The sequence below is a fragment of the Aspergillus brunneoviolaceus genome (assembly GCF_003184695.1).
Source record: "Aspergillus brunneoviolaceus CBS 621.78 unplaced genomic scaffold BO95scaffold_63, whole genome shotgun sequence".
Classification (NCBI taxonomy): domain Eukaryota; kingdom Fungi; phylum Ascomycota; class Eurotiomycetes; order Eurotiales; family Aspergillaceae; genus Aspergillus; species Aspergillus brunneoviolaceus.
In genome coordinates, this window is record NW_020290793.1 from 99602 (window position 1) to 125426 (window position 25825).

Sequence of the window (25825 nt, forward strand, 5' to 3'; positions counted from 1 at the left end):
GTTGTTTATGAAGATCATAGTCCCTTACATACTTTGTGTACCATTAATCTGACGGTGATATGTTCTGTGGGTGCTTTCTGGATCATGTCGTGCCAGATGTGTATGAGATATTAACCAGATTGACGTATGCATTCAGGGTGATATGTCAGAAAACTTTTCCAAGGAGATGAGGTCTTTCCGACTATGAGGCAAGAATACTATCGTAGCCCTGGGTCCCATTTTACTAGCCACTAGTCCGGCGTCCAACAAGGCGCGCTCCTCGATCTACAAACAAAGCCCTGAATTGACAAGGCCGCTCTGCTCAGCAATCATATAGGGCCACTTTGCGAACTTTGGTAGTTAAATTACCATGGAATTGAAGCCAACCCAGAGGGGGGAAGTGCGTATTATGGACCCAGTAAGACTGTCAGGTCTGCGTTAATGGGAGACGCGTTCCATACAATCGCACCGGACCTGGAGATGAGAGAGGCCTAGGTTGAAAGTAGGGACCTAAGATTGCTCCTTGGCTCCAGGCAAATCGTCTGGGCCGAATGAGTCCGGCAGAAGCTGCAAATCAGATATATGTCAGTACACCTTTTCAAGGATATATTTAGAAAAAAAAAGCATGGTGACTGCTAGGATGAACAATAGTGAACACTAAGTGTAATTACCTCTCCGATAGTTTTCATAGTAAAATTCCCTTGCCCGTCATACATAAAGATGGGAAATGATGAAGTGCAAAATTCACGTATGCTGTTCGCTTGTTAGTCATCGGTTTAGTAAAGGTAAGTACAGGTACCAAACGAGAAAGTCATGTCGTTCATGAGTGTAGAAACTGAAAAGAAATGGCTTCAAGCATAGAATCAACTTACAACTGTCTGCACATGCCGCAAGGTGATGCTGCTGGTTCAATGTCTGTTGCAACAGCAATTGCTTTAAAGTCTCGATGCCCAGCTACCTGCAGATCAGTCCAATACGTCAGCTGTGACTTCAAGTTGGACAGGATTTCCAGGGCGTGGTGCCGCCTAAAAGTCACACGGCAAAACGAGGACAGATATGAGCTGGCCAGCCTGGGTAAACAGCTGAGCAAATAGTGATTTGTAGAGCGAGTCCTAAGCTTGCAGTGGCCTGCAGCAACTTGCAGCAAGGAAGGCAAAGCATAGAAGAAGAGTAGGGGTAACTCACAACCGCGGTCCCCAATGCAACCCTTTCTGCACAGGTCCCAACAGGATAGGCAGCGTTCTCTACGTTGGCACCGTGAAAATACTCGCCTGTTTGCGTCAAAACACAGGCTCCAACACGGAACTTTGAATAAGGGCCTATGGAAGCTTTTTAGTAATCTATAAGGCACATGAAAATCAGAAGTTTTGGAACATGCATTCAACGTCGCGTTCAGAATGAAGGTTGAGGGGGTTAGGAATCAGCACATATCTCGAACTTACAGTACGCAACGTCCTTGGCAGAAATAGCTTTGGTGGAGAGAGTCTCCAGCTCCTGGGCCGAAAGATGGTCAGCGGACGATGCCATGTTTAAATCCATGTTCGGATAGATTGTCGGATATATGCTCGGGAAAAATGATTCAGCAAGAAAGTGATCGTTCAGGTTCTGGTGGTAAACCAGACGGACGAGACGTGAGGCGAGAAGAGATAAGTTAACGCTGAATGCGGGAGAGGACCGAGGGTCACACGTCATGCTCTTTTTCTGGTCTTGCAGCCCCTCTCCGAAAATTTGCGCTAACTATCGCGGATCAACCAACAGCCCATTGAAAACCATGACAGTAACCTTTCCGAGCTCGTTGACCATTCTACTCAATGTAACGTATAATCAGGTCTGGTAATGACTCAACCACCATCATGGACTTCTAATTCTGGCATTCCAGAAAGAGCAAGCATTGATCCCAAAAATAATAGTTCTAATGAAGACTTTCCTTCCTTCTTTTCCTTCTTCCTCACCTTCCGCCTCTATCAATGCCAGATTGAGCTTTCTTTTTCGGAAAAGAAGACAGGGAAATCAGAAGAGAATGAGAAAACTGAGAAACGGGAAGATAAGAGTGAAGAAAGCAAGAAGAGAAGAAGGGAATCGGATATAGAATAAAAAAAAAGGTCTAGATCTAGAACATGAATATAGGTATCATACAACAATGCCAGAAAAGCTCAAGAAATCGCAAGAGTTACTCGAAAGAAAAAGGCCGGAGGACAAGGAGATTATAGAGTGACGACACGCTCAACCAAAATGGCTTCGTAAACCTTCGTATATCGTGAAGATAAAGGCTGAGCTGGGAGCAGACCGGGCGCAAGTGATACCGCAACCTCGATATAATCCCTTCACTCCCTGCTGTGCCCACAAGGCTCGGGCAACCCCCCAGAATGTTTGCCTTTCACCATTGTGCGCCAGGCGTGTGATGTCTTCGGTTTGCATGCGTGACTTGATCGTATCGGCTGGATAGAACAAGAAATTGTAACTGACGCCAGCTGCTGCACCTGCGAGCATCTGCTGGGGTATGGGAACGCGATCGGACTCAAATGCGGCATCATCAGCCTGCTGAGAGGCTGCGCGGGATGAGCGGAAGAGCGCCATAACTCCTTCGTAGCTACCAAACCAAGCGGCGCCACCGCCGGTTTCGCGAATAAATGTCCCTAATTGTCCACGCCAGAAGCCCATAATACCATCGCGTCGGAACACAGATACAATGAGAGCCACAGGCCCCGGCGCTTTAGCGCCGGGGCCTGCCAAAGGTACTTGCATCTTGCATTTGATCAGCTCCACCGGGGTAAGTGCGAGAGAGGTTATTGACCCAGAAGCAGCACCGCAGAGAACCAACGCTGGGAAGGGTAGCGCATCTGCCGGGGCGTAAAACGTGGCGCGAAGTATATCCTGGACGAGGCGGTAGCTGAAGAAGAGGCAGCTGTTTTCTACAGCCGCCCCGACCATAGGGGCGCTGATCCCTCGGTAGAGCCCACGCACACCATCGGCTTGGAACGACTGACGGAAGCAATCCAGGGGACCGGTGTATTTTAGAGGAAGATGATCCGGCTGGGACTGGAGTCGTACTTTGACGGTATCAAAAGGGTATTCGATTACCTTCCCGACCATTCCCGCAGTCTGACGGAGCGTCAGTGGTTTCCAGCTCATCACTGAGCGATACAGCGAGGCGACTCACAGATCCGAACAGAATATCTTTGAAAGCTTCGAAGCCCTGATTGGGCGGGAGTGAAGGGAGTTCCATCGACATTTCATTCTTTAGTGCTATCGCATTCTCTGCAGCCGCCATAGGGGAAAAGATAGTCAATAATTGGAGAGGAGATGAGGCAAGGTAGGCAGCAAAGACAGGACAGGAAGTTAAGCTGTTAAGAGAACATGGTAGGTATAGAAAGTGGTTCGGTCTAAAGGGCCAAGCGAGTATTTAAAGAGGAGGGCCTGATCCGAAGAGGGGCGGTGTGTCGGGGAGGGGTGGTGTCAGTGAGATGCCCGAACCATGCGCGATAAATTCAGGAAAGAGCGAGCATCGCTTGAAAAGCTGGAAGCAGATGAGCCCAAAGGCCGAGAGGTCACATATAGTGGGGGGCAAAAGAGGAAGACGGTTGGTTGCGATGTTTCAACTAGCTTGCCAACCAAGTGATTCTTAGGAAACGAGGTGGGACAAATCCCTCATCCTCGGAGCCACAAGTGCCAGACGCGGGTTCGGATACTCACTTCCACCGAGATCCGGTTATCTGATCGGTCTAAGATAACTTTTTCCTCAAAATCAGACAACCGGAAGAATAGAGGGAAAGGCAGCGGAGAACTGCTAATAATACATATCACTCCTTCTTCCCCATTCTCAGCATTTATCTCACTTTGGTGGCAGATTCAATTCCCATTCCCACCCTCCTCACCTGGTCTGATCATGTCGTCCTCCTCGGCTTCAGTCCCTCCGTCCGTTAAGGGCATGCGGAAGAATGGTATTAATTTGCTTTCCCCACTTTTTACCTGTTTTTCTCTTTTTTTTTTCCTTTCTAACATTTTGTTTCTTCCCCTCCCCCCTCCTGAAAAAATGACTGGAGCTAATGAGTCGTACTTCTCGGACCCGCAGGAAAAAATTGGCACGACTCCAAGAAGCCCTTCCGCCCTACGGCGGGTATGACCTCCTATGCGAAGCGCCTGGAAACCCGCAAACACCAAGAGGCCGTCAAAGAGCACGAAAGGGAACTTAAGGAAGAGAAAGAGGCTGAGCGGAAGGTACGGCAGACTTGCAATTCATTCCACCCCTAGGTAGCGTAGGTAGACTGACAACACAACCAGGCCCATATCCAGCGAATTAAGGATCGCAGAGCCGCCAAGGAAGAGAAAGAGCGCTATGAAAAGATGGCCGAGAAGATGCATCGTAAACGTGTTGAGCGCTTGAAGCGCCGTGAAAAGCGCAATAAATTGTTGAATTCTTGATGCTGCCTAGAGCTTGGTCGACCCTGGACAGTTCAGTGTATGCTGTCGCGGTTGAACTGTTTCTTGCTGTTTGCTAGCTGCACTGGATGCATGGCGGTTACCTACCAGCTGTTCGAAAATTGCCTTTTCTTCCTATTCCTACACGCAGAAATCGCCCTCCTCTCATTTGCGCTGAGCTTTCGGAAGATAATGTGGCGATAGGCGGCCTCTTTTCACATTCTTCAATTTTCTGTCGGGACAAAAATGGATCATGGCGACCTTGGAGTTGGGGGTTCTGGATACTGGTTTTTAATTATACTCAGACGGGAGCAAGAAACATCTTTACATAGGATCCTCCAAGACTTCATGCTATACCAAAGTAGTTGTAAAGCCACATGGGCTCGGAGACGGAGTCGGGCGTTTCAAGTCATGCCGATCGTGCTGTATGTACTGTACCAGTACGGAGTACGTAGTCTAAAGAATCTAGGGGGGAGGAGGATATCAATCGGTCAACGCTTGGCGCCTGATGTCGAGTCCGCCATCTCAATCGAATGGCTTTGACCAGCAGCACAGCTGATGGGCATTGAAACAAGTAGTTCTTCTCTTTTATTGCATCAAACTATCCGCTTTACGGATCAAGGGCCTTGCTGAGTCCGAACGGAGGCCTCGATGAGCTTGTCCTCGCCTGGCATGGTATCTTCTACGACTCCCGAGCGCTCCGTCCCTCATCCACCGGCCACCCATGGTTTTGGCGTGGTCGTCACCCAGAAACCGCCTAGTACTTCACTGGACCAGCAGCTGGCCAGCACAAGCTATGATCAAGCCCAATTTATCACCGATAGCCATGGTCATGAAGACAATCTGCAACTTGCCAACATCGTCAGCCTGTCCGAAGAGAAACAGCAGCACCGTCATCTGGCCATCGACGTTCCCAGCTTAGACCGAGTTCTGTCCAAATCACGCCACCGTCACAAGCATAAGCGTAACAAATCTGGCGACGGTCGTTTCCCACGGAGAAAGAATCAGTCTACGACATCTACCACTGCCAGGGGTCTGCTGCCGACGTGGCCCGGGATGAGGGACAAAGACAACGATGAAGAGAATGGTCTCCTCCGTCCGATTACACGTCGAACGACACGGTCGCGCTGGGGATCAGAGTCTACCACGGGATTGACTGACGGGAGTCGGAGGGAGAGCTTACTCGAGGGAATCGATACAAACACAAAAATTGGCCCGGTCGCACGTCAAGAGATCCGGTCGCTAGAGGACCTGGAGCAAGTGAAAAATCGACGGAAATATGGCGAGGAGTGAGTTCCGACCGCTGTATCGTGAACCGGGCTTGGTATGACTGACTGCATACCAGGTATTTGAGGTCCGCTTTGTCACTTATCGGAATATTGGCTACAGACATCACGCGCCGTCTGGATTACACGTACTATAACCTTTTAGAGAATGTGGCAGCCCTGAATGCTACGGTATCATCTTTCCAGGAACTGCTCAGCTCTACATCAAGTCTCTTTGTCAATTTTCAGCGAGAAACGTCGAGTCTCGACCAAGAGATCCGAAAACAGATCGGAGAGCTTCAAGAATTCCAGCCACAGATCAGAAAGATAGAAGCTTTAGAAGATCGCATGAAGATAGGGCGGACGAAAGCTCAGGAACTCAATGATCGACTTGAGAACATGCGGAATGAGATCGATCGCTGGGAGAAGAAAGAGATGGAATGGCAAGACCGCGTGAATCGAAGGCTCCGTATGTTCTGGACCTTTGCAGTAGCGGGTGTACTTGCAGTGCTTCTGGCCATTGCCACACAGAACAGGAGCATGATAACATCCTCGGCCATTTCCAACAACATGCGTGCAGGCACGGCAACGTTGGATAATAGTGTATCACTGCGGGACGAGGGCAATCACGAATCTTAAGGAGGAAACACTCACACGTGGATCAAGCAGCCAATTGATACCCTATATCAGGGATCCGGTAGTTCGAAGCCTACTGGTGACGACCCTCTGAATTTTTCTGTTTCTGAATAATTTACAAGTGCGGCTTCCTGTCTCTGTGCTCTCGGCATGAAGGTCAAGGTCGGCCTCGACTCCATTGCATTACTATTGGCTTTTGCGTGTGATACCCAGTTGCATCCAAGCATCCGATTTAGTACGTTAAGCGTTTAGTCTGCCGTTATATAATAGGTCATCGAAAGACAATGAATCAGCTGCTCGACTTCTTTTTCTTGTCTTCAATAAGCTCAATGTTGACCTCAGGGATTTCCTTGGCATAAAACTCCAACAACCATTCTTTCACGTCTTCACTGACATCACCCTGAACAGTGATCTCCTCGGTGCCTCCAGCAGAGCGAGTCATGGAGGAGCCAGTCGCAAATTTCTTGCCAAGCTCTTTGGCGAGCTTCTTGTTCTCCAATCCGTAAATGTCCAAGCCCGTGATGACGGTGACATGTTTGCGCTTGTTACGTTCAACGCGTTTGATCTGTACCTTGGAAGCAGCCTTTCGCTCTGCATCGCGTGCCTCTGCGGCAGCAGCCTTTGCCTCCTTTTTAGCCGCATCCTTAGCAGCACGCTCCTGGGCAGACACCGAAAGTGAAGATAACTTGGAAGTCAGAGCCTCTGCGACCCCATATCAGAGTCAGCTGCGGAAGTTCCAAGATCTGCCACAATGATCTGAACAGAGCGGACGAACCTTCAGAATAGAGCTGCTGATATGCGTCCGGGTGCGTGTCTTTCAGCCAGTCTTCGCACTTTTTCGCCGTTCCGCCGAATTCGCAATACTGGAGATCCACGAGTCAACCACTTGTCTTCGAAGAAGTCGTTCGATTTGAGATGTTGCCGATAATAACATGCTCTGGGAGAAAAAAGGCTGGAATGAGGGCCATACTTCTACAGGCAGTGTACAGACTGCACATGCAAAACACACAATGCGTTAGCCTTTTCAATTTAAGGGCCAGGGTAGCGAGAAATGGTTTTTCTCCCATTGCAGAAGCTCAAGTTCGAGATGGGCCTTCACTCACCTCCACAGTACAGGACGTGCTTTGCCTGATTTTCCACCGGACGGGATTGCTCGACGTCTGCCATTTTCTGACCCAATGACCTGGTTGTATATGGTTTATGGAATAAGGGCCAATCGATCTAGAGAGTGATTATGTTTTAAAACACTAGAATTCGTCGAATTCGGAAGTCCTGTTATCACCGACTGCACTTTTAGTCTATCGAGATGGCGCGGGGTCGGTACTGCAGCCACCCCACTAACCACTTCGGGGAAGCGCTGTGATAATGATCACGTGATAATATATGCCAGCGCAGGCATAATCGGCTGGACAGACATGATTAAGGATTATAAGAGACCGGAAGAAACATGCTGAGGCGATGGTACTTCTGTTTGCAAGATAAAACCCGCTCAGGTTCGAGTATAACGAGCTAGGAGAACAATCATGAAAGAACTAAAGGTATAAAGTGACGTTTCTATCTGATTCTAGTTCATACTCGTGAGGTTTTTTAAGTATGTATAATTTATAGAAAGTAAGCTTGCTCTCTTTGCCTTCTTATACCCTCTCTGTGTTACGCGAGACCCGATGATTTTGAAGTGAGACGTCGACTATCCGCTGCTGACACCCGTGGCTCCAATGGGATTGTGGCTGGGAGAGTCTTCCAAGAACCCTCAATACAATAGTCATCAAGCAGAGGAGCTAGTAGGCAGAGGGAAGTGGTGGCAGTGAGACAGAAAAATTAGAAGCAATGGTGCAAACTCCCGGAGGCCCGAGACAGGCGAATAGGGGCCAAGCAGAACGCAAGGAAGCCCTTTGCAGTACCCGACGCCTTCACTCCCAAGCCAACCATAAATAACGCTTCGAACAAGAGCCAGATGTGCTACCTCAAGCGGAAAAGTGAAGCCTACCACCTCAGGCACTAATAGGCACAATCCCAATTCCGGAGAACCCTACCGAGCTGGCCAGAGCAACGCTATGCACCCTTCGATTGATAGACTGATCGTCAATCGGAATGACGAGGAGATCAATCCTCGGCCCATAGTACCCCCAAAGCCTATTCGGGGCAAAGTGGCCGGAGGTTGTCAATATCGCAAGTGGCTGTCGGGGTTGCCTCATAGGAGCCGACGGCTGGTTCCTCGTCTACAATACGAGCATGCTTCCGCTAGAGGTATACTGAAATCGGTCTCTTCCCAAAACCAGCCTTCTTCCCAGGACAGACTCGCTTTGGTAGGGCTAAGTTCACGCACGGATCACGAAGCTTCCACTTTGTACATTCACACGACTCTTGAAGAGTATTACTATTACCTGGCAAGGGGCCTGCGCTTTCCGATAGCAAACAAAGCAAGTCGATAACATGGCCTTACATGTAGTTGAGTGACATAGGTTTCACAGCCTAGAATGTGTAACTATCAAATGATGGGTGCGGTTTCTACTTGTGAAACAGATTTCCATGCAGCATGTTAAGAGATCAAGACCGCTCCGGTCTTGATGTATAATATGTAACCTGGGTGCCTGTGTTTTTGTATCTTATCCCTTCCATTCGGATTTATTTTTCTTATTTTCTGCTCTTGGGTCTCGAGCAAATGTGTTTCAGCACCTGTATAAAGCACGCGTGAGACTAGTATGCTTGCACTTGCCTCCGATTCATGATGGGAATAGAAACCCTTAAGCTTTGCGAATCAAAGCGACCCTAGTTTCGTTGAAAAGACAAGAGCCCCTCTCATCAGACAAGGGGAGTACAGGGCATTGCCGCATTGGATTTTGCCCCTCAACAGACACCAGTCGAGCGCAGCTAATGGCCCTGGTTCGAGCCAGGGATGATATAGCGACGAGATCAGAGGGATGAGCAGTCCTTTAGCTAGTCGACCTCGAGACACATCAATCACAGCCCCTAGGGAACCCGGGCTTAGAGATGAATCGTCTAACTACAATACCTGGTATAGGCACGTTGCCTTTTCTAAGCAACGATCTTGTAACCAATCGATATCGCTGTTATCCTTATATCCTTAACAAACATTCATGATGATTGACATACATCCTGGAGGAGAAACAACTCGCTTGGCTGGGTGGTTCGAGACCGTATCGGGAACATTGGTGCCTGCACAGGGTGTTTCGTTGCACTCGAGCTGTCACCGATTCGGCATTCTGTTCATGGTGCTCTACGGAGTGGAAAAAGACCCATTGCATGGGAGTCATAAGCTGATAACCTTGGAATGGAAAGCAAAGGGAAGCTCAGTTGCATGTACTGTAAGTACTAACTTAGTCAATTGCCTTGCAGACCGGGCCCCGGTTTCTGGCTTTCTTATCATGGAAGCCCATCGACCAAAGAGAAGCGTAGGATAGGCCCTCATGGGAATGATTGGATTATCGGAAGGTCTCTGCACAAGGTTTTCCCGACCTTGGAAAGTCTCCACTGTCCCGAGTCCCCGCCAGCCGTTTACTGACGTGCATCGAGCCGCCCGATGGATCTTGAAAACTATACCATACTTAACCCTCAGGTGCTTGCTCCCCTTTTTCTTTGTTGGTGATTTGGTCTAGGTTTCACATCATGACCCTTCTGGGGTGGTAATTTTCCCCCGAGGGTGAGGGATAATTGCGGTAAAATCAGATTTGACTCAGCCTGTGGTGCTTAGGTATCAACGCGCACCCAATCATATGTGTACCCTCGAGAGGCTTGGAAGCCCTATTGTCACCAACCGTTGACTGATTGCGCCTTTTTATTTCTTTGTGCATCATAATGCTAATATTACCTAAGTCGAGTAGTTACAGCGTTGTACATATACTTCGTTCAGAAAGTGGATGAGTCTAGATCGATCCTGTTGAGAAAGTGGTTCCAGTTGCCAATGCGCTTGGACCGTTGAATAGATTAAGATGCAGCCAAGGTACAGTACAACTTGCAGGGGGCAATCACCATTGATAGAGTCGAGAGGGGCAAAAGAGCGGGAGGGAGAGAACTCGTCTGTATCTTTGGCTAGTACTGAGTAGTATTGTACTGTACTACGAGAAGTAGACTACCTAGACCACTCGAGTGCTATGGACGAAGCACGGAGTACTGCACAGCACCTATCGCTCGTTCTATTCCAATCCGAATAGCTCGGATCGATTGCGGCGGGATTCGGACTGTCAGTCTTACTGTAACTACCCGCACTTGTACTTAGTTATCACTAGCTCGTTGGCAGCAGCCCTGCGGGCAGAAAATCCGTGCCATGCTCGGGACATCCACAAGGTACGGATGTATATGTAGTTATTGTATCCTACAACAATTAAACAAGGGGACGTATCGAGACGCAAAGAAACATGAATTTTGTCCGAATCTCTCTCTCTCTTCATGTGTGTGTGTGTGTGTGTGTGTGTTTGTCTATTCCCCGTTTGTAGAGGGGAAAAGGTACTGTACCTACATAAAACTAACTGAGGTAGGTCCAATCCGACTGAAGTACCCATACGTACCAAACTAGACGCACCCCCGCCTTTCTGGGCGATCATCCAATTTGGGAGATGTATTGTACATGAGTGACTGCCTAGAGTTTTCATTCCGAACGGAGTGACCAACCTGAGTTTGGTTGCATTCAGGATGTTCCAATTGAAAGGAACGTTCAAAGCCAGACAATTCCATCATTCCCTGCCACTGAATGATGCGATCATCTAAATTGACTATTGTTAAATTGGAAAGTCGGTTGTCAACCACTTTACTGTGCTGGATGATAACCCACTTAACTAACAAATACCTCTCTGTGATTACAGTGGTGAAGCACTCTGTAGTATAGGTAAGTAGTAAGAGGTAACTTATTCATAGTAGATTCGTTGAAAACCCAGTGCTGGAAGTACAGGTAGTACTAAGTTACAGTGTACCTCTGTCTAGACCCTCCCTGAAGCATCTAAAATCAATGAGTCAGCGACAGTTTCCCCTCTTTCCGCTCTAGAAGAGTCTCCGGAGTCTCTCCACCCCCAAGAAGTTACACCAACGGTAGAGAGAACTAGGTTACAACAAGCCTAGTGTCGCAGCTTGATCTCCACCCGCGCCCATTTTTTCTATCTTGATTCTTGACGGAGACTAAACCGGTGGCAATTGAACTCATCTTATGTATGTATGTACGTACGTACAAGTACGGAGTACCTACAATGTATTTACTTGTACTTAGTGCTACTCGTATGTACGTACTCCGTACTATGTATGAGTATGTAGTATTTCCCCTCCTCCAAGTCCAAATGCAGCAGGCGGTCGATATTCTTTTCTCTATTCTTTTTTTTTTCTAGGGGGGCCTTCTTTTCTTCAAGATTACGGAGATTATGTCTGAACTTCTGCCAGGATTCCTTTTAAGTTCTAAGTTACGAGTAACTCTTAAGACTGCATGTTAACTAGCCTCTAGGATTAGCAACAAACTGACTAATGTTTTTCCTGCTAAATAACTACTAGGTAGTTACCTAGTATGACACTTTGTACCTCTTTTAGTTTCCCTTGTTAACGGATCCACCACTCGCACTTCACCCTGCGTCCATCCATTCCAACCCACGCGTCAACGTCAATCTCATCAGCACTGAGCCGAGTCTTCCCACCCTTCGCTCTTTCCGCAGACCTCATCAAAGACAACAGTCACTCAAGTCGGTCTCGACCACGTCTAGTCCTCTATCAATTGCCCCGCCCTCTGTCATTGAGCTAAAAGCCAGTGAGCAGTTTCAAAAAAAGACTGACACAGAGAATAATATCTCCCAACACGAGATCCCAGAATAACTGATCGCGAATGAACGCCCTTTTGATGCCACCCCGATCTCCACCCGCCGCCACTACTATCAAGTGCGGGAGCTTTGTCTCTTCCCGGTTTCCCGTTATTCTCCTCTCCTAACGTTATTTTACGCGTTACCTCTTCCTGTGCTTCTATCCTATCTACTACTTACTCCTCCACTGCGGTTGCTGCTCCCCCTCCTCGCCCCCGGCCTTTTCCACACTGTTCGCCCCCCCCCTCCCTCCTTCAATCTAGATCCTTTCCCACTACCTCACTTACTTTCTTCTCCGATCCTCCGTGCGACCGATTCTTCCACAATCCCTGACCAGCGCTCTTCGGTCGGTTCCAAGTCTGTTCACCCAGCGGGGAGCTGGAACAGCCATTCCGTCCCCTCTTCGGACTCTCTAGCTCGTTCTTCGACCCGTGGTATAAGATTGACTCGTCCCGTATATACTGCCCTCCACCATTGACCATATTTTTGCGCCATGATCTCAGCCCTTCGTCGCTTTCGCTAGATCCGAGGCTGTTCGCTTTGCTTGCAGACTCTTTGTAATTCTCACTGTCAGGTCTTTTTTTCGTCGTCGGCTTGTGTCTAGTATCGCTCGCTCCTCACATCACTTGCACCAACCTTCTCGCCTCTCACAAGCTCGCTAGTCCATTAATCCTCCATTGACGTGAATGATCTTATTGCAAAGATGACTGCCGTTCTTCCCGCCTCCCGAGAGGAGCACTCCCGCTTCTCTCCAGATTCTTTTCGGTCCCCTATCACTCAGACCTACTTCATCGAGGAGCCAGAGATCGCTACCGCCAAGTCTGCTGTTCATGGCTTTCATTCAAGAGCCTATGCCAATCCGATCGGATCGATGCACCCTCGCGACCCACCCTCTCCGGATATTGCACTCTCTGCTGCGGACCATTTCTCGTCGACAGCCACCGCCTTCAGCAGTTTGTCTTTGAATGTGGGTGACGACCAGGATGACAGTGAATTGATACTACCATCGTATGATTCTCACCAGTTCATTCCAAAAGAACCGGAAGCTCTCAGTGAAATATCAATAGACTCATCGGCGGACCTTCAGCGGTGGAGAGCGCAGACACCAGCTGCCGACGACAGTTCAATCGAAGATGAGCCGTCGAGACATGTTGATTATTTATCCCACGAGTGGCGGCAGGAGGACATATGGGCCTCGTGGCGGTATGTGGTCGCCCGGCGAAGCGCCTATGATAACGGAGTGAGGTTGGAGAATGCGTCATGGCGAACATGGGGCAAGCTGAAGATGAATTTGGGCACGGTATCCCCAGAGACTCTAAATTGGTTGGTTCTCTCATCTCGCCCTCTTTGTTTGATCGACAGACATCCTAAGAACTTTGTCTAGGCTTAAGGACTGTGACGTGACATGGCTGTATGGCCCGTTGAAAACATGCGATAGACGAGAACCGACATTGGATGACTCCCCACCTCCAAGTCGATTTGCAACGCCAACTCTTTATCCGGATAGGAAGCCGATTTTGAAAAAGAGAACAGCATCTGAAACCATCCTCCAACGCTCTCTATCCCAGCATACTCTCCTGCAGCACGCAGGGGCTATTCTGAAAGCACAGGAGGCGGAGACGAATCGAAGTCGGCCATATCTCCAGCGCTGCCCCTCGGACCTTGAGCAGGTGCCAAACCAATTGGCCGCTACTCTTGTTCCAGTGTCCATCCGTGGAACCACAACCGAGACAACGTCGTCAGGCATTGGGTCACCCAGTGAAAAACGACATATCCATTTCAACAATGAGGTAGTGCAATGTATTGCTGTAGAAGCAAAGGAGGAAGACGATGAAGAGCAGAGGGCTTGCGATGACTCTTTGTCGGAGGATGGTGTCGTGATGATGAAACAGATTCATCCTAACATAGGACGGAGCGATCGGGGCACACCCCGTGGTAGTATTAGTGGCGATAACAAAACCATTGCTCCGCTTCCCTCGACAACGTTGAAATATCGTGGAGACACCCCCGAGCCTCCGGCAGGCTCGATAATGGACCGCTGGTCCTTCTATTTTTCTTCCTCGACTCCATTGGAACAGACTACTCGACCTTCTACTTCCGCCAACTTCCTCTTGGACGACGACGGCGGCGATTATACCTTTGAGTGGGATTCAAATCTGGGATTCCAGGAACCATCCCATCACAACCGTCCCTGGTTCGTCAATCCAGAAGATGACGAAGAGCTTGGTCACTACTTCGGCTCGACGTCCACGGGGTCCACCCCCACCGAAGACGAGGAGAACTCGAATGGCAGCGTCCTTGAGCGCTTTATCGATACAATGAATACAGCCAAAGACATCGCTCACGTGATATGGAATGTGGGCTGGCGACGGTGATGCCGCTCTACTTTCCTAATGCACCACCTGAAAGCACCTTCCAGCCGGAAGAAGAACATCTCTTATTTGCATTTACTTATATACTACACGAATGGCAAGATAGGCCGAGGCGTTCCGGGTTATGATGACGTTCCTGCGCTGTCCTTCTTTTGCATCCGCCAAGGGTAAAAGAGGCGGGGTTCCATTCATCTGGTTATGATACTGAGCTGGGTTTATGAAAAGCTGCGTGACTGGAGGTATGTGGGGGAGTTCAGGCATCTTATTTTCAGTCTGGCGTGTTTAATGAGGCGGAAGTCTTCAGCATGGAGAGCTCGATGTATATCGGCGGTAATGACAATGAGTATATCATGAATAATCAAGAAGTGGTAATGAGCCCAGTGGGACCCCAGTATGCGAATGCAACGTTTGATCACAAACTGCTGCCTTGAGGAAGAGTAACAGGTGGGTATCTGTGATTCATTATTATGCTCTACTACTTTACTCATCGGGCACACCACCGAGCAACGAATCGGCAATGATTCCCACATCCATGTCTCCAACCGTGGCTTTGCACAACCAATCATTTACCCAAGGCAACCGAGCATCAATCAGAACACACCACGATTCTTCGATGACCGGTGTCATTAGCCTGTCAGCTAGCCAGTCGGAGATGGGTCGTCTCCACCGTCAGCCGAGGGGGTGAGATAAGAAGCAGTTCGCGACAATCACACCAGCCTGAGGCGACTATCAAGGGCGACGGACTTCCTGTACAGTCCCATGTATGCTATATGTAGGCAATGTCTGCACGGAAGGGGCAGATAATTCCAACTCCAGGTTTACACCATCCATTTGATGGCAGAGCGGGATCAAATCGAGCAGCGCTGACGGGGTTGGGATCTCAACCCGAGGCAATCACCGTCCTTATTGCGTAGGTCAATAGTCTAGAATAAACCTATAATTGGGAAAGCAACTCGACAGGGACCCTTGAGGCCAGCTAGGTACCTTACTCCAGTATCTTGGGAGTACTGTACAGTACAGTAGGTAATTAAGTAAGTGAAGTGACTTCGACGTGAATCGCAGGTCCTCAGTATATTCTCCTTAGATAACGTATCCCCGGTACTGTGTACCCGTCCATGAGATTGCGACGATAAGACTAGGTACTATTCCTTCATCCTTCGGAGTCCCAAGCAACACGGCAGAAGTTTTCAAACCGAAGAACAAGATCAGACGCTAATGATTGGGCTGAGGAGTTTCCCGACGATGTAAGAGAGGGGGAAAAAACCTAGAGATGAAGCTCATGCCGATACAGGGGGGGAAAGTGAGGAGATGAACTCATGGGCAAGGGTACCTAGCTAGGCTCTCACCTAGTAGGTAGGTTAGGTAGGTGGTAACCAAGAAGAAGAAACGTAATGATATCAATTCCTGGCATCTGGACTGGATCTCTGCAGATCGCCGCGGGTGGTTATCGCATTGGGAGCGAAGAGTGGCATCACTTTTTGGGGGTGCTTATTCTGAGTGCCAATTGAGACGGGGGAGAAGGGGACTCGGGAGAAAGTGGGGGAGGGGGGAGGAGGAGAAACCTATACCTGGATACTGTATCTATCTGGGTTTGGTATTGATAGCTCATCATTTAAGCCTCAAGGTTCAATTGACCAATGGCACACCACACGCACTGCGGGGTTCTGCGTACCTAGTACTGATACTCATAGAAGCGGAATAATCTAGATAAGGCGGCGGAGAGGTACCCGACCAGTTACTCTACATTCAAGTGAATCTCAGACTAGGTGGGAAAGCTCTCCCCGATGGTCTCAGAGCAAACAGCATTGACATCTCCTGCCTGCATGAATGCTTGACCGAGCCGATCAATGTCATACCAATCAATACCTACACTTGTCCTGCTTTGTCAAGTACCACCTGCCTTTGCATGTTCTCCTGGAGTATGAGAATGTATAATAGGTATAGCAATAATGTGGAGAATTGTGTCATAATGGTACATCAACCACCAACGGAAAGTGTTGCCTGTTAACACCATATCACCACCCTGGAATTTACGGAACTACCAGATAATGAGTCTATCTCAGCAAGAGAACAAATGAGACATTATACCAGTAGTGCGCTTTCATTGGGTATCTAAATAGAACAAGATAACAGAGAGATGAGTGCGCGGCACTAGGTGACCCATCTCACGGCGGCGTCTGATGATGCTAATGGTAATACAAGCCATGAAGCAACACTACCAACAGAACCCGACAGAGATTCCTGAGGCATGTCTTTTCCAAGGGACGCCAGTCGGCTGTTTCCCCAGCTAACCCTCCATTGTGTCCTCCATCGGTTCTTGGAATGTTTCCGGGAAAAAACCTGGAGGTGGCCATATGTCCGCGATTGAGGGCGGATGGACCAAGGGTTGAGACCCAGCAAGGCGATCCGGATCATGACAGAACGCCTGAAACGTGCTGTCATCGATAAAACCAAAATCCTTCAATGCCGCCTCGCGACTGGTCGCCCATTCTGTGGTATCGAGGTAAGCCAGATCTCGGAAAATGGCATCAATATCGCCTGTTGACCCGAGGTGAGATTCAGCAGGATTAGTGATTCGAGAATCTCGAGAGTCCATATGTTCGCTCCGGGGAACGGAACGATCGCTTGGTGCTCCGGATATACCAGGCATCAAGGACGCCGAGACGGAGGAATCAGGAGTTGTCGGATGTGAATGTGGTGCTCGTGCCAGAGCCGCACTCAGCCCATTCGCAGGGCTAGACTTGTCCATATTAACCGCTGCCCTTCCTGTTGGGGCTTGAAACGACGCATCCATCACCGATAGATCTGCATTTTCCATGACTGTATCCTTTGGCGTCATGTACTGTCCGTCTACTGGAATGCTGATACCCGTGATGGACGTCGTATAACCAGGGTCACGCAAATCAGAAACATTTCTGCGCGTTTGGGCGCCTAGAGAAGCTTCTCCAGGTAAGGTTTGATACCCAACTGACGAAGTAGGTATAGGCGCAGGCGTGAACGGATTACTGGTTACTCCGTGTGCTAATCGTGGAGCACCCTCGGCTTCAACACCCCGGAAAGACGCCATTGGGGTTCCAGGGAGCTCCTTGGAACGGTTCCAATGGTCGATAGTAGTACACAATGAGCGGTAGACAGGCCAAGTAGTGCCCAGTATAGTCGTTCGCTCCACCAATGCTTCCGCCCATTGTGCAAACGGGAACATGTCTGATTCGATCTTATTGCGTAAGACGAAAGCTTGCTCGGCTATCGTCCGTAGGGACAGTTCGAATAGAGGCGGCAAACCGCAGAGGTGGAAATTTTCTAGATGCTGAGTGATGATAGGAAGAGCCCGGTAGAGAAGCTTTTTCGCCCCTTCTACAGCTGGACGTTGAGACCGAGGTAACCCGAGCTCTTGAGGAGCAATGCGGAGATAAAGCCAGAGAAGAGTAGCAACATAAGTCAGTGCCAGATAACTCTGGTGGGGAAGTAAAGAGGAATGTCGTTCCGGATAGATGCTTTCGGGACCAATCAAGCGGCATCCAAGTGGCAGACGATCATCCCACTGCTTGAGTTCGAGAACCAGCTGCTGAGAGAAGAGCGGAGCGCCCGAGCCCGGCGAAAAGTCGCGAGCGATCTTGTTCAGCACGCTAGCTAATTCGACCAGTCGATTGAAACAACTCAAAGCGAGGAGGGGGCCGCGACGCGGACTCTTACCCTGCCCGACTGTTGTGGGGGGCAACACGTCTGCCCATGAATTCCATTCTTCCAGGCCATCCTCCTCCAATAAACCCACCGTGTTAAGATCCCGAGGATGCATGGAAGGTCGCCTCGACATGCGGAACGACAGCAAAGAGTCTACGACAAAACAACCAAGGAACACGGCCTTGCCCTGCCGCAATTCGTCAGAGCGTCGCACATCTGCGAAGACACCCAAGTCCAGGGAGATCGCCATCCGAACTGCTTGACCCCCCAACAACCAAGCAGCCGTCCAATCTTCCAATCCCATATTGACCAGGGTGAGCAAAAGCAGTGCCTGCACATGTCCAAGTTCATAACGTTCAGTCTCAGTCGGAATCAAGGAACGAGCAACCGAATAATACTCCTTTGTCTGGGCAAGCACTCCTGAAGGCCCGTCCGGCGGGTTGATCCGGGATTGCGAGATGGTATAACTAAGCAAGGCCCACAGGGCAGCATGGTCACCCGAACTGGGGGCCATTTTCGCCACGGAAACGGGCGCACCTGCGTACAAGTAGGAAGCACGAAGAATGTTGTGCTTGGCAACAATAGGAAACCACGAGTGAGTCACGGCAAAATAGATGTCCAGGAGCTGCGATGTCTGTGGCGGCAATTGCAGCGTCTGCGTCCCGTTTTTGGTCTGCGACGGCGGTTGACTTTCAGGTGGTAATGACAGTCTGGGTCGCTTTGCTTGAGAGAAATTGGAGGGCCTAACTACACGCGGATTGTCGAGCGACTGGACAGTCGAGCTCCGATCGATTTGAAATCCCCATTCTGCCCCCCCGCCGGTTGAGTCGTCCTTGTGATCTTCTCGAGGTCGTTTTCCCGAGGGGTGAGGCGATGGATCGGAATTCGACAGCATCTTCTCGAGCGCGCTGTAGAGTCGACTCGTCTTCCATGATTCGTGTAAGGACTCAGAGGTGCTATCGTCAGTCCAGAGTGACATGAGCTTGTTTCTCCGATACGCTGATTCAGCTGTAGTGCCCAATAGAGCTAGCATGGTGTCTTCGAAGCCTTCAATGTTGCAGATCGACAGGGCCCACAGCTTCTCCAGCCCGCGGACATATCCTTCCGGTAAGCCGCGCTTCTTTGCGTGAGGATCATAGGAACAGGTCTGGCCGGAGGCCTGACAGGCCGAACAAGCCGGACGGAGCCCGTCACATTTGTCCTATAGCAGAAGGTCGTGTCAATATGAATCGGTGACTCTTTATAGACGGGGGGTGCTAATCAATGGCAGCGACGTGTGGGGAGTGGTTGACAAGGGGAGTGGTTGACAAGGGGAGTGAAGCGAAGGATACGAGTGGTAGATGGAAGGGGGCAAACATAAGCTCCCCGGCAGGGTAAATTCATGATGTGGGTGATGTAACAAATCGCAGCAACCCACGCGCGGCGGCTCGGGCGACAATACACCGATGGAGACAGATCAGGAAAGGTCGGGGGATTGTGGGATCAATGAATTGATAAAAGGAAAGTAATAAGTTAACATATGCACAGAAGAATGACTAACCTTTTTACTTCGACATCGATCACAGGCGCGAGATACCCTCTTCCGGCGAGGGGCTTTAGAATCAGAACCCTCGTCCATTGAGGAGGGTTATATGGTAGAAAGCAATGGCATAGCCATGTAGGGGTAGCAAAAGAGAATGGAGTGGTGGCTTTATTGTTGGCGCAGGGGAAGAGCGCCGACCTTCTGTGAGCCGAGTTAAAGAGACGAAGAAGCCGGGAGTAGGGACAATGAAGGCCGAAAAGGTGGTGTTAGTAGTGGTAAGTAGTTAGTAGTAGTAGCAGCAGCAGCAGTGGTAGTGAAGTGGTCCTCGATTGGATTAGACTCTCGAACCGTGCATGGCCGCTTGTTATAAACGCAGTCGGGAAACCGAGGGCCCCAGAAGTCCAGATAGAGGTAGAAGGCGGGAAATTACGCAAGAATGGTCAGGAAGCCTTGGTAGGTATCAGTTGAACCACAGCCACAGACAGGGTCTCTCTGTCTGCTGCTTTTGGGTTGTCGTACTGTCGAAAGTGTTTGGGTCGGTCCAAGATGGGCAATCGATTGGGCCCGCCCCATCCTGAGGCAACCAAGTTTAGAGATTTTTTTTTATTAGGGGGGAGATATGCCCGTCAGGGTCAAGGGTAGACTAGCGGACAATTAGTTTGGTCACTTGTTCTAGCAGCGGCCAAAGAGTCAAGAGTCAAGACACTGTTAGTGAGTGATGAACAGCGAACTGGAAAAGTGGAGTGGCGGGGGAAAATATCGGAACAAAAGTTCGGGAATGGACGAAGACGCGGAAGACGAGAGGAAGAAAGTCAGGCAGCACGCAGAGCGCAGGACGGAGTAGGAGTACGGAGTAGACTGGAGAGCTACTGTGAAGTGTGAGCTTACTGGAGCGATTCCGTCGGGAAGCTAACTTCAGGCGGCAAGGCCCCCCACCCCACGCCGGATCCCCACGGCTTCTCCACGATTTCACTGTGGGAAATTTTGAGAAGCTGCGAGAGCAGAAGTGGTCGTGGTCTGGCCGGGGTCGGGGCCGGGGTCGGTACAGAAAATAGCAACAATAACAACAATAGCAACAGCATACATCCATGATACCATCCAGCACTGCCCTCCTGCTAAACTGTAAGTTAAGTACTGCATGGAGCAGATTAGGCCGTGTTCGAAAATAGTGACCATCTTATCATCCTAATTGTGCCTGCAGAGGGTCCTCTCGCTTGGAATACCACCAAAGTTTCGTTTACAAAAGTTGAATATCGGCGATAGTTAAACCAACCCAATGACAATAGTCAAAATTGCCGAGGACCGGCGCTCTGCCCCTCACCCCACAGAGGCGATATTGATGTAAATGTATGCACTGAAATCAATTAAGGCTCTGCTTGCGTAGTAGTGAAGGTTTCCCAGGAGGATCGATAATTAGATGGAGTACGTACGTAGTCCTGCGGCTCCAAGTGTTCACACCAACCTGTTTCCAGTTAACCGCTCCGGCTGTGCGCTGTCTGTGCCAGTGTGTCTATTATTCATTGCCTATGAATAATATTGTCAATCTTGGTTACTCCCCAAGGACAGGCTGCTATAATTTTCGGGCCAGACTGGTTCGGCATCCCGATTTGATGTGGTCTGCAGAACTTCCATCCTAATGTCTACACTACCTTTAAAAACAAATGTATCCTCAAGCGATCATCACTTGCCTTCTGTCAATATGTGAAGTTGCCGGGTTTGAACAGGCTCAAAGTATGATATCAAAGCCATAAGCTCCTTCCGAACGCTAAGTTGAGGACACCATTCCCCATGCAGTAGTTTCTGCCTGCGACTAGAGTGGGGAGAAGAGGAGGGGAAGCAAGCTTTGCAACAAACCGTGGGTGGTGAGATACCATGATGAAAGGAGAGAGGAGCACCAACCAGATCGGCAAAGATCTTATCCGGAGTACGGTTAATGGCTAAAGTGGCAGGCGGTGACTTCTGACAAATGGCACCAAGGGAATTAATTATTGTGAGTGTGAGTGAGCCAGGGATGACAAGAGAGGAGGCGAAGTTCTTCGCAAAAGCCCTCCTCCTCCTCCTCCTCTTCTCCTCGTGGCCGGGAAATGCTCCGGCTCTGGGAGTTCGGTTCTGCTATAAACCTTCCACCGATCGCCCTGTCTTTACACACCCCATCATATCTTCCGAAGTGAACCAATCACAGCCTATCCGAATCAAGTCTTGAATTGGCTGTCCTTCGCAGCAGCATGCCCGCGGCCCCCGCTGACCGCCCTCGTCCTATTCTTCCCACCCCGCTATCTTCCCCAGGATAGCTTCTCCGCCGTCGCCGCCGCCGCTGCTGCTCAACTATCGATTGTTCTCCGCTCGCCCGCCCGCAACCACCTACATCATGGCTTGTATGGAAATGACTTGCAACAGCCGATAGACCTCTCACATGTGGCACTTGCCTAGCTCAGCTATACACCGACCGTACAGCTGCTCGATTACCGTATAACGGATCGTCCCTTTGCTCTGGGACCTCTGGGAGGAGCTTTCCCCGGTGCACCTGTTCAAGCTCGCGCTGCTCATCCTAGAATCAACCTCTCACCAGACGCAATGCATAAGCAATCACCAGTCGACAAGCGTCGAAAGTTTGACCCGGATGCCTCCTTGGTGTTGGTGGGCATCCGAGGTTGCGGCAAAAGGTCTCTGGGGTTTGTCGCTGCTACTGCATTAAAACGACGATTCATTACTGAGGATCACTACTTCAAGGAACGCACGGGCTACTCGAGACATGATTATCTCAAGCGCTATGGGAGCCAAGAGTTTCAGAAGCGCGATATCGAAGTCCTCAAGTCCATGCTAGACAATCACCGCTCTCGGTGCGTGATTGAGTGTGGGCTGGGAAGTTTGACTCGTCCCGTGCAAGAGCATCTCCGGCAGTACTCGGCCACCAATCCAATCGTGTACATAATCCGTGATATGGATCGCATACAGAGTCTTTTAGGCTTGGAGGATCAAGCAGTCAAACTCATCGGTGAGGGTGATCCTCTGCATCGAACGTGCTCCAACTTCGAATTCTACAATATCGAAGACCGCTCCAGCTTAGCTGCCCAAACGGACGAAGGGACCCCCGATCGGCGTTGCGTCGATTATTCTTTCAAATTGAAAGAAGCCAAGGAAGACTTCACGCGTTTTGTCCGGTTCGTAACAGGCACCGATGTGGGCCACACCAGCTATGACTCGCCTTTTGTTCTTCTTGAGACGCCGCCAGAACTACGGTCCTATACGCATGCCATATTTGTCCGCTCTTCCGACCTTCTAGAGGGCACGGTGAAGATACCTGAGTTGGAATCGGGCGGGGATGCCATTGAGCTTTGCGTTGACCGCTGGGATGTGGATATGGCAGCAACCATGAGCAAGCATGTTTCTTTGCTTCGAAGGAGCGCTCGCACTCCAATCATAATATCCATCGACACCACTTCGACAGGCATTGCTCAAGGCAACTCTGCATCACAAGTCAGCAATGCGTATTTTGCCATCGTGGAGCATGGCCTGCGGTTGGGGGTCGAGTACTTGGCGCTCGACCTTAACCAGGACCGGTCTCAAATTAGCGAAGCGATTCGCACTAGGGGAAGGACCAAGATCATAGGCCAACGCATATTTGAGCCGTCGGCTCCCGAAAGCTGGGAAAGCCAAGCATGTTTTGATCTCTACCTTGAAGCCGAAAAGCTAGGCTGTCAGCTGGTCCGGTTTCTTCGCGTCATTACGGCGCGGGAGGAGAATGCGGCCGTTGTGAAGTTCACAAACAAGGTTCAGGCTTTACCTGGAGAACATCCACCGGTCATTGCCTACAACGTGGGCAGTTTAGGACGGACCTCCCAAGTGTTCAACTCCATTCTTACCCCCGTCACGCATCCCGCAATCGAGCGCTCCTCAGATAATGGACGCGACCCTCAGATCACTTCACGGGATGCTGTTCAAGCACTATTCCAGAGCTATGTTCTTGACCCCCTCAAATTTTGCATTCTGGGTGGCAATGTAGCCTATAGTCTTTCTCCCGCAATGCACAATGCTGCATTTAGACAATGTGGTATGAACCACACTTATACGATACCCGATTCTCCCTCCCTTGCGATTCTGGATCGGCTGGGCCGCGATCCGCATTTCGGAGGGGCGAGTGTGGTTCAGCCCTGGCGAGTACAGTTATCTCACAAGCTCGTGGCGAAGAGCCGCCATGTCGAGGCAATTGGCGCCATCAACACGATCATGCCATTACGGGCCAGCGCCGATGGCGCCATGTATTCCCTGCAAGAGCAAGCGAGTCGACGTAACCAGGCCGGGCCTGTGGTGGGGTGGTACGGAGAGAATACTGACTGGGTAGGTATTATGACTTGTATCAACCGCAATCTCTCCCCACGCAATGCAATCAGTCCCTTGAAAACAACGGGGCTGGTGATTGGAGCGGGTGGCATGGCTCGCGCGGCGGTCTATGCCATGCTTCGCCTGGGATGCCGAAAAATCTTTATATACAATCGGACATTGGCACGGGCTGAGAGTGTGGCTCGACATTTCAATTCTTGGGCAGCGTCTCAGGTGGACGCAACAGAAGTAGTATACGTGCTGAAATCACTCAAAGATGAATGGCCGGCCGATGCTTGCCCTCCATGTATGATTGCATCCTGCGTACCAGCAGACCCTGACCGAGACGAACCGCCCGCCAATTTCGAAATGCCGATGCAGTGGTTGGGTAGCCCGACCGGAGGCGTGGTTCTTGAGGTAGGTTTCTTGGAGGAATCTGAAGTAGTTGGGCGTCGCTAATCTATTGAACCTAGTTCGCTTACAAACCATTGGACACGCCACTGCTACGTCAAATGCGTAGCATCAGAAGCGAGACGGGCCGGCCGTGGGTTTTGGTAGATGGGCTTGATAATGTAGTCGAACAAGCAATCTCGCAAATTGAGCTGATGACGGGACGCAAGGCGCCCCGGCGCTTGATGTTCTCGGAAGCACTTCGCAATTATGTCGGCGAAGACGGGCCTTTCGATGAAAAGACTATTCAGACCCGACTTGAGCAGGTTCGTTGATCGGCCCGGGCATCTCGCCGGTGCGCAGCTGCTGCAGAATGACACATTGTACATATATTCCTGGGTTGACCTGCAAGTCTGAATAACAATGGTGACCGAAAGTTGGTAGTGCCCTTCTCCACAATTCATCCCCACCACGGATAGCTTCTCTTCTCATCCCGGTTTCCCACTCTCCACAATGGCTAGATAGGTCAACCACGACATGTGTAAAGTGATCGGGGAACAAGCACAGTGGGGTTTTCAACCCACTACTTTGCTAGCTCATTGGGCCAACTTTGCAAGGCGCCAGGCACCCATTTTAGCCAGTCCTCTTATTGCCTACCTTATCTCTGGGTCATAGAGGAGTCTACCTACGCCGACCATAACCGACTGGATCCGATCCATGTGCCTGATCTGACGGGGACCAGTGGCGCGGTGCAGAATGGCCATGGCATGATCATACCTTCAAAGTGTATGCAGGACGAAAATCAGGGCATACCTGCCTAATACCTATCTACTTGGCCCCTAAATCATCATCCAGCCAGTCGCCCGGATCCTTCAAGAAACGCTGATGCCTTGATTCCGCATAAATGATTGCTGTCTGTATTTGGTGGGATGGTGGGATGGATGGTTGCGAGTGTGCATCCACCGCAATCAGGAGGGAGTGAAAACTGGACGAATAAAGCCACGGGCTCGGGAATGCATTGGATAGAGGGACGTGTTTACCCGCATTCGCTCAAACCCGATAATAGTTTAATTCGTGGATGATCAATCATTATTGACTTTTGGCTGCAAAGCATATATCGTCTCCAGTAATGAAAGATCAAGGTCCACACTTCCTTACACCTCCTTGTGCCGGTGCAAAGCTATGTCAAAATCAAAATGACAGACAAAATAAGGGGCTAGGAATGTATCCCAAGACCGCAAGCATGCGTTATCAAGCATCGCACGTCGCTGAGATTCCTCGAGGTATGAGCGGCATGGTATGGGTAACTGAGGTTACATGAATGCTATACTCGAGGCCTAACTCTGTTCCTTGCTCTGACACATTCCTTCATTCAGGACATAATCATTAGCGCTTACAAGCCTAGTCGTGATGGGATCAACCCGAAGCAAGCCGGCATGGGGATGCCTT

General features: G+C 50.1%; 8 protein-coding genes across 8 annotated transcripts; 4 read left to right on the plus strand and 4 right to left on the minus strand.

The window, feature by feature from the left end:
* BO95DRAFT_475757 (cytidine deaminase) lies at nt 1-1506 on the minus strand (the record flags this gene model as incomplete). Its single annotated transcript, XM_025589878.1, has 5 exons — nt 1-546; nt 651-732; nt 852-937; nt 1165-1298; nt 1422-1506. 5 exons carry the CDS (start codon nt 1504-1506, stop codon nt 490-492), a joined length of 444 nt encoding a protein of 147 aa, XP_025439103.1. The 3' UTR covers nt 1-489.
* Nucleotides 1507-1936: 430 nt separating this feature from the next.
* amcA (putative mitochondrial ornithine carrier protein AmcA/Ort1) lies at nt 1937-3342 on the minus strand. The gene is made up of 2 exons (XM_025581281.1): nt 3140-3342; nt 1937-3081 (listed from the first exon to the last, which is right to left on the minus strand). The coding sequence occupies exons 1-2, from the start codon at nt 3248-3250 to the stop codon at nt 2203-2205; spliced, it is 990 nt and encodes a 329-aa protein (XP_025439104.1). The 5' UTR covers nt 3251-3342; the 3' UTR covers nt 1937-2202.
* Nucleotides 3343-3811: 469 nt separating this feature from the next.
* On the plus strand, nt 3812-4718 carry BO95DRAFT_445861 (CGR1 family protein). The gene is made up of 3 exons (XM_025587244.1): nt 3812-3920; nt 4051-4197; nt 4261-4718. The coding sequence occupies exons 1-3, from the start codon at nt 3918-3920 to the stop codon at nt 4399-4401; spliced, it is 291 nt and encodes a 96-aa protein (XP_025439105.1). The 5' UTR covers nt 3812-3917; the 3' UTR covers nt 4402-4718.
* Nucleotides 4719-5070: 352 nt separating this feature from the next.
* Nucleotides 5071-6302, plus strand: BO95DRAFT_370427 (uncharacterized protein; the record flags this gene model as incomplete). The annotated part of the gene is made up of 2 exons (XM_025582911.1): nt 5071-5687; nt 5744-6302. The coding sequence occupies 2 exons, from the start codon at nt 5071-5073 to the stop codon at nt 6300-6302; spliced, it is 1176 nt and encodes a 391-aa protein (XP_025439106.1).
* Nucleotides 6303-6377: 75 nt separating this feature from the next.
* Nucleotides 6378-7596, minus strand: tma22 (putative RNA binding protein Tma22). The gene is made up of 4 exons (XM_025587245.1): nt 7403-7596; nt 7270-7289; nt 7075-7162; nt 6378-7001 (listed from the first exon to the last, which is right to left on the minus strand). The coding sequence occupies exons 1-4, from the start codon at nt 7464-7466 to the stop codon at nt 6589-6591; spliced, it is 585 nt and encodes a 194-aa protein (XP_025439107.1). The 5' UTR covers nt 7467-7596; the 3' UTR covers nt 6378-6588.
* Nucleotides 7597-12684: 5088 nt separating this feature from the next.
* On the plus strand, nt 12685-14572 carry BO95DRAFT_233290 (protein phosphatase regulator REG1). The gene is made up of 2 exons (XM_025581282.1): nt 12685-13414; nt 13476-14572. Exons 1-2 carry the CDS (start codon nt 12795-12797, stop codon nt 14464-14466), a joined length of 1611 nt encoding a protein of 536 aa, XP_025439108.1. The 5' UTR covers nt 12685-12794; the 3' UTR covers nt 14467-14572.
* Nucleotides 14573-16574: 2002 nt separating this feature from the next.
* BO95DRAFT_233316 (putative C6 transcription factor) lies at nt 16575-19890 on the minus strand. The gene is made up of 2 exons (XM_025581283.1): nt 19685-19890; nt 16575-19345 (listed from the first exon to the last, which is right to left on the minus strand). The coding sequence occupies exons 1-2, from the start codon at nt 19760-19762 to the stop codon at nt 16751-16753; spliced, it is 2673 nt and encodes an 890-aa protein (XP_025439109.1). The 5' UTR covers nt 19763-19890; the 3' UTR covers nt 16575-16750.
* A 1742-nt stretch (nt 19891-21632) lies between these two features.
* Nucleotides 21633-25128, plus strand: BO95DRAFT_484615 (repressor protein; the record flags this gene model as incomplete). The annotated part of the gene is made up of 4 exons (XM_025590358.1): nt 21633-21662; nt 22121-24403; nt 24460-24702; nt 24902-25128. The coding sequence occupies 4 exons, from the start codon at nt 21633-21635 to the stop codon at nt 25049-25051; spliced, it is 2706 nt and encodes a 901-aa protein (XP_025439110.1). The 3' UTR covers nt 25052-25128.
* Nucleotides 25129-25825: the final 697 nt, after the last annotated feature.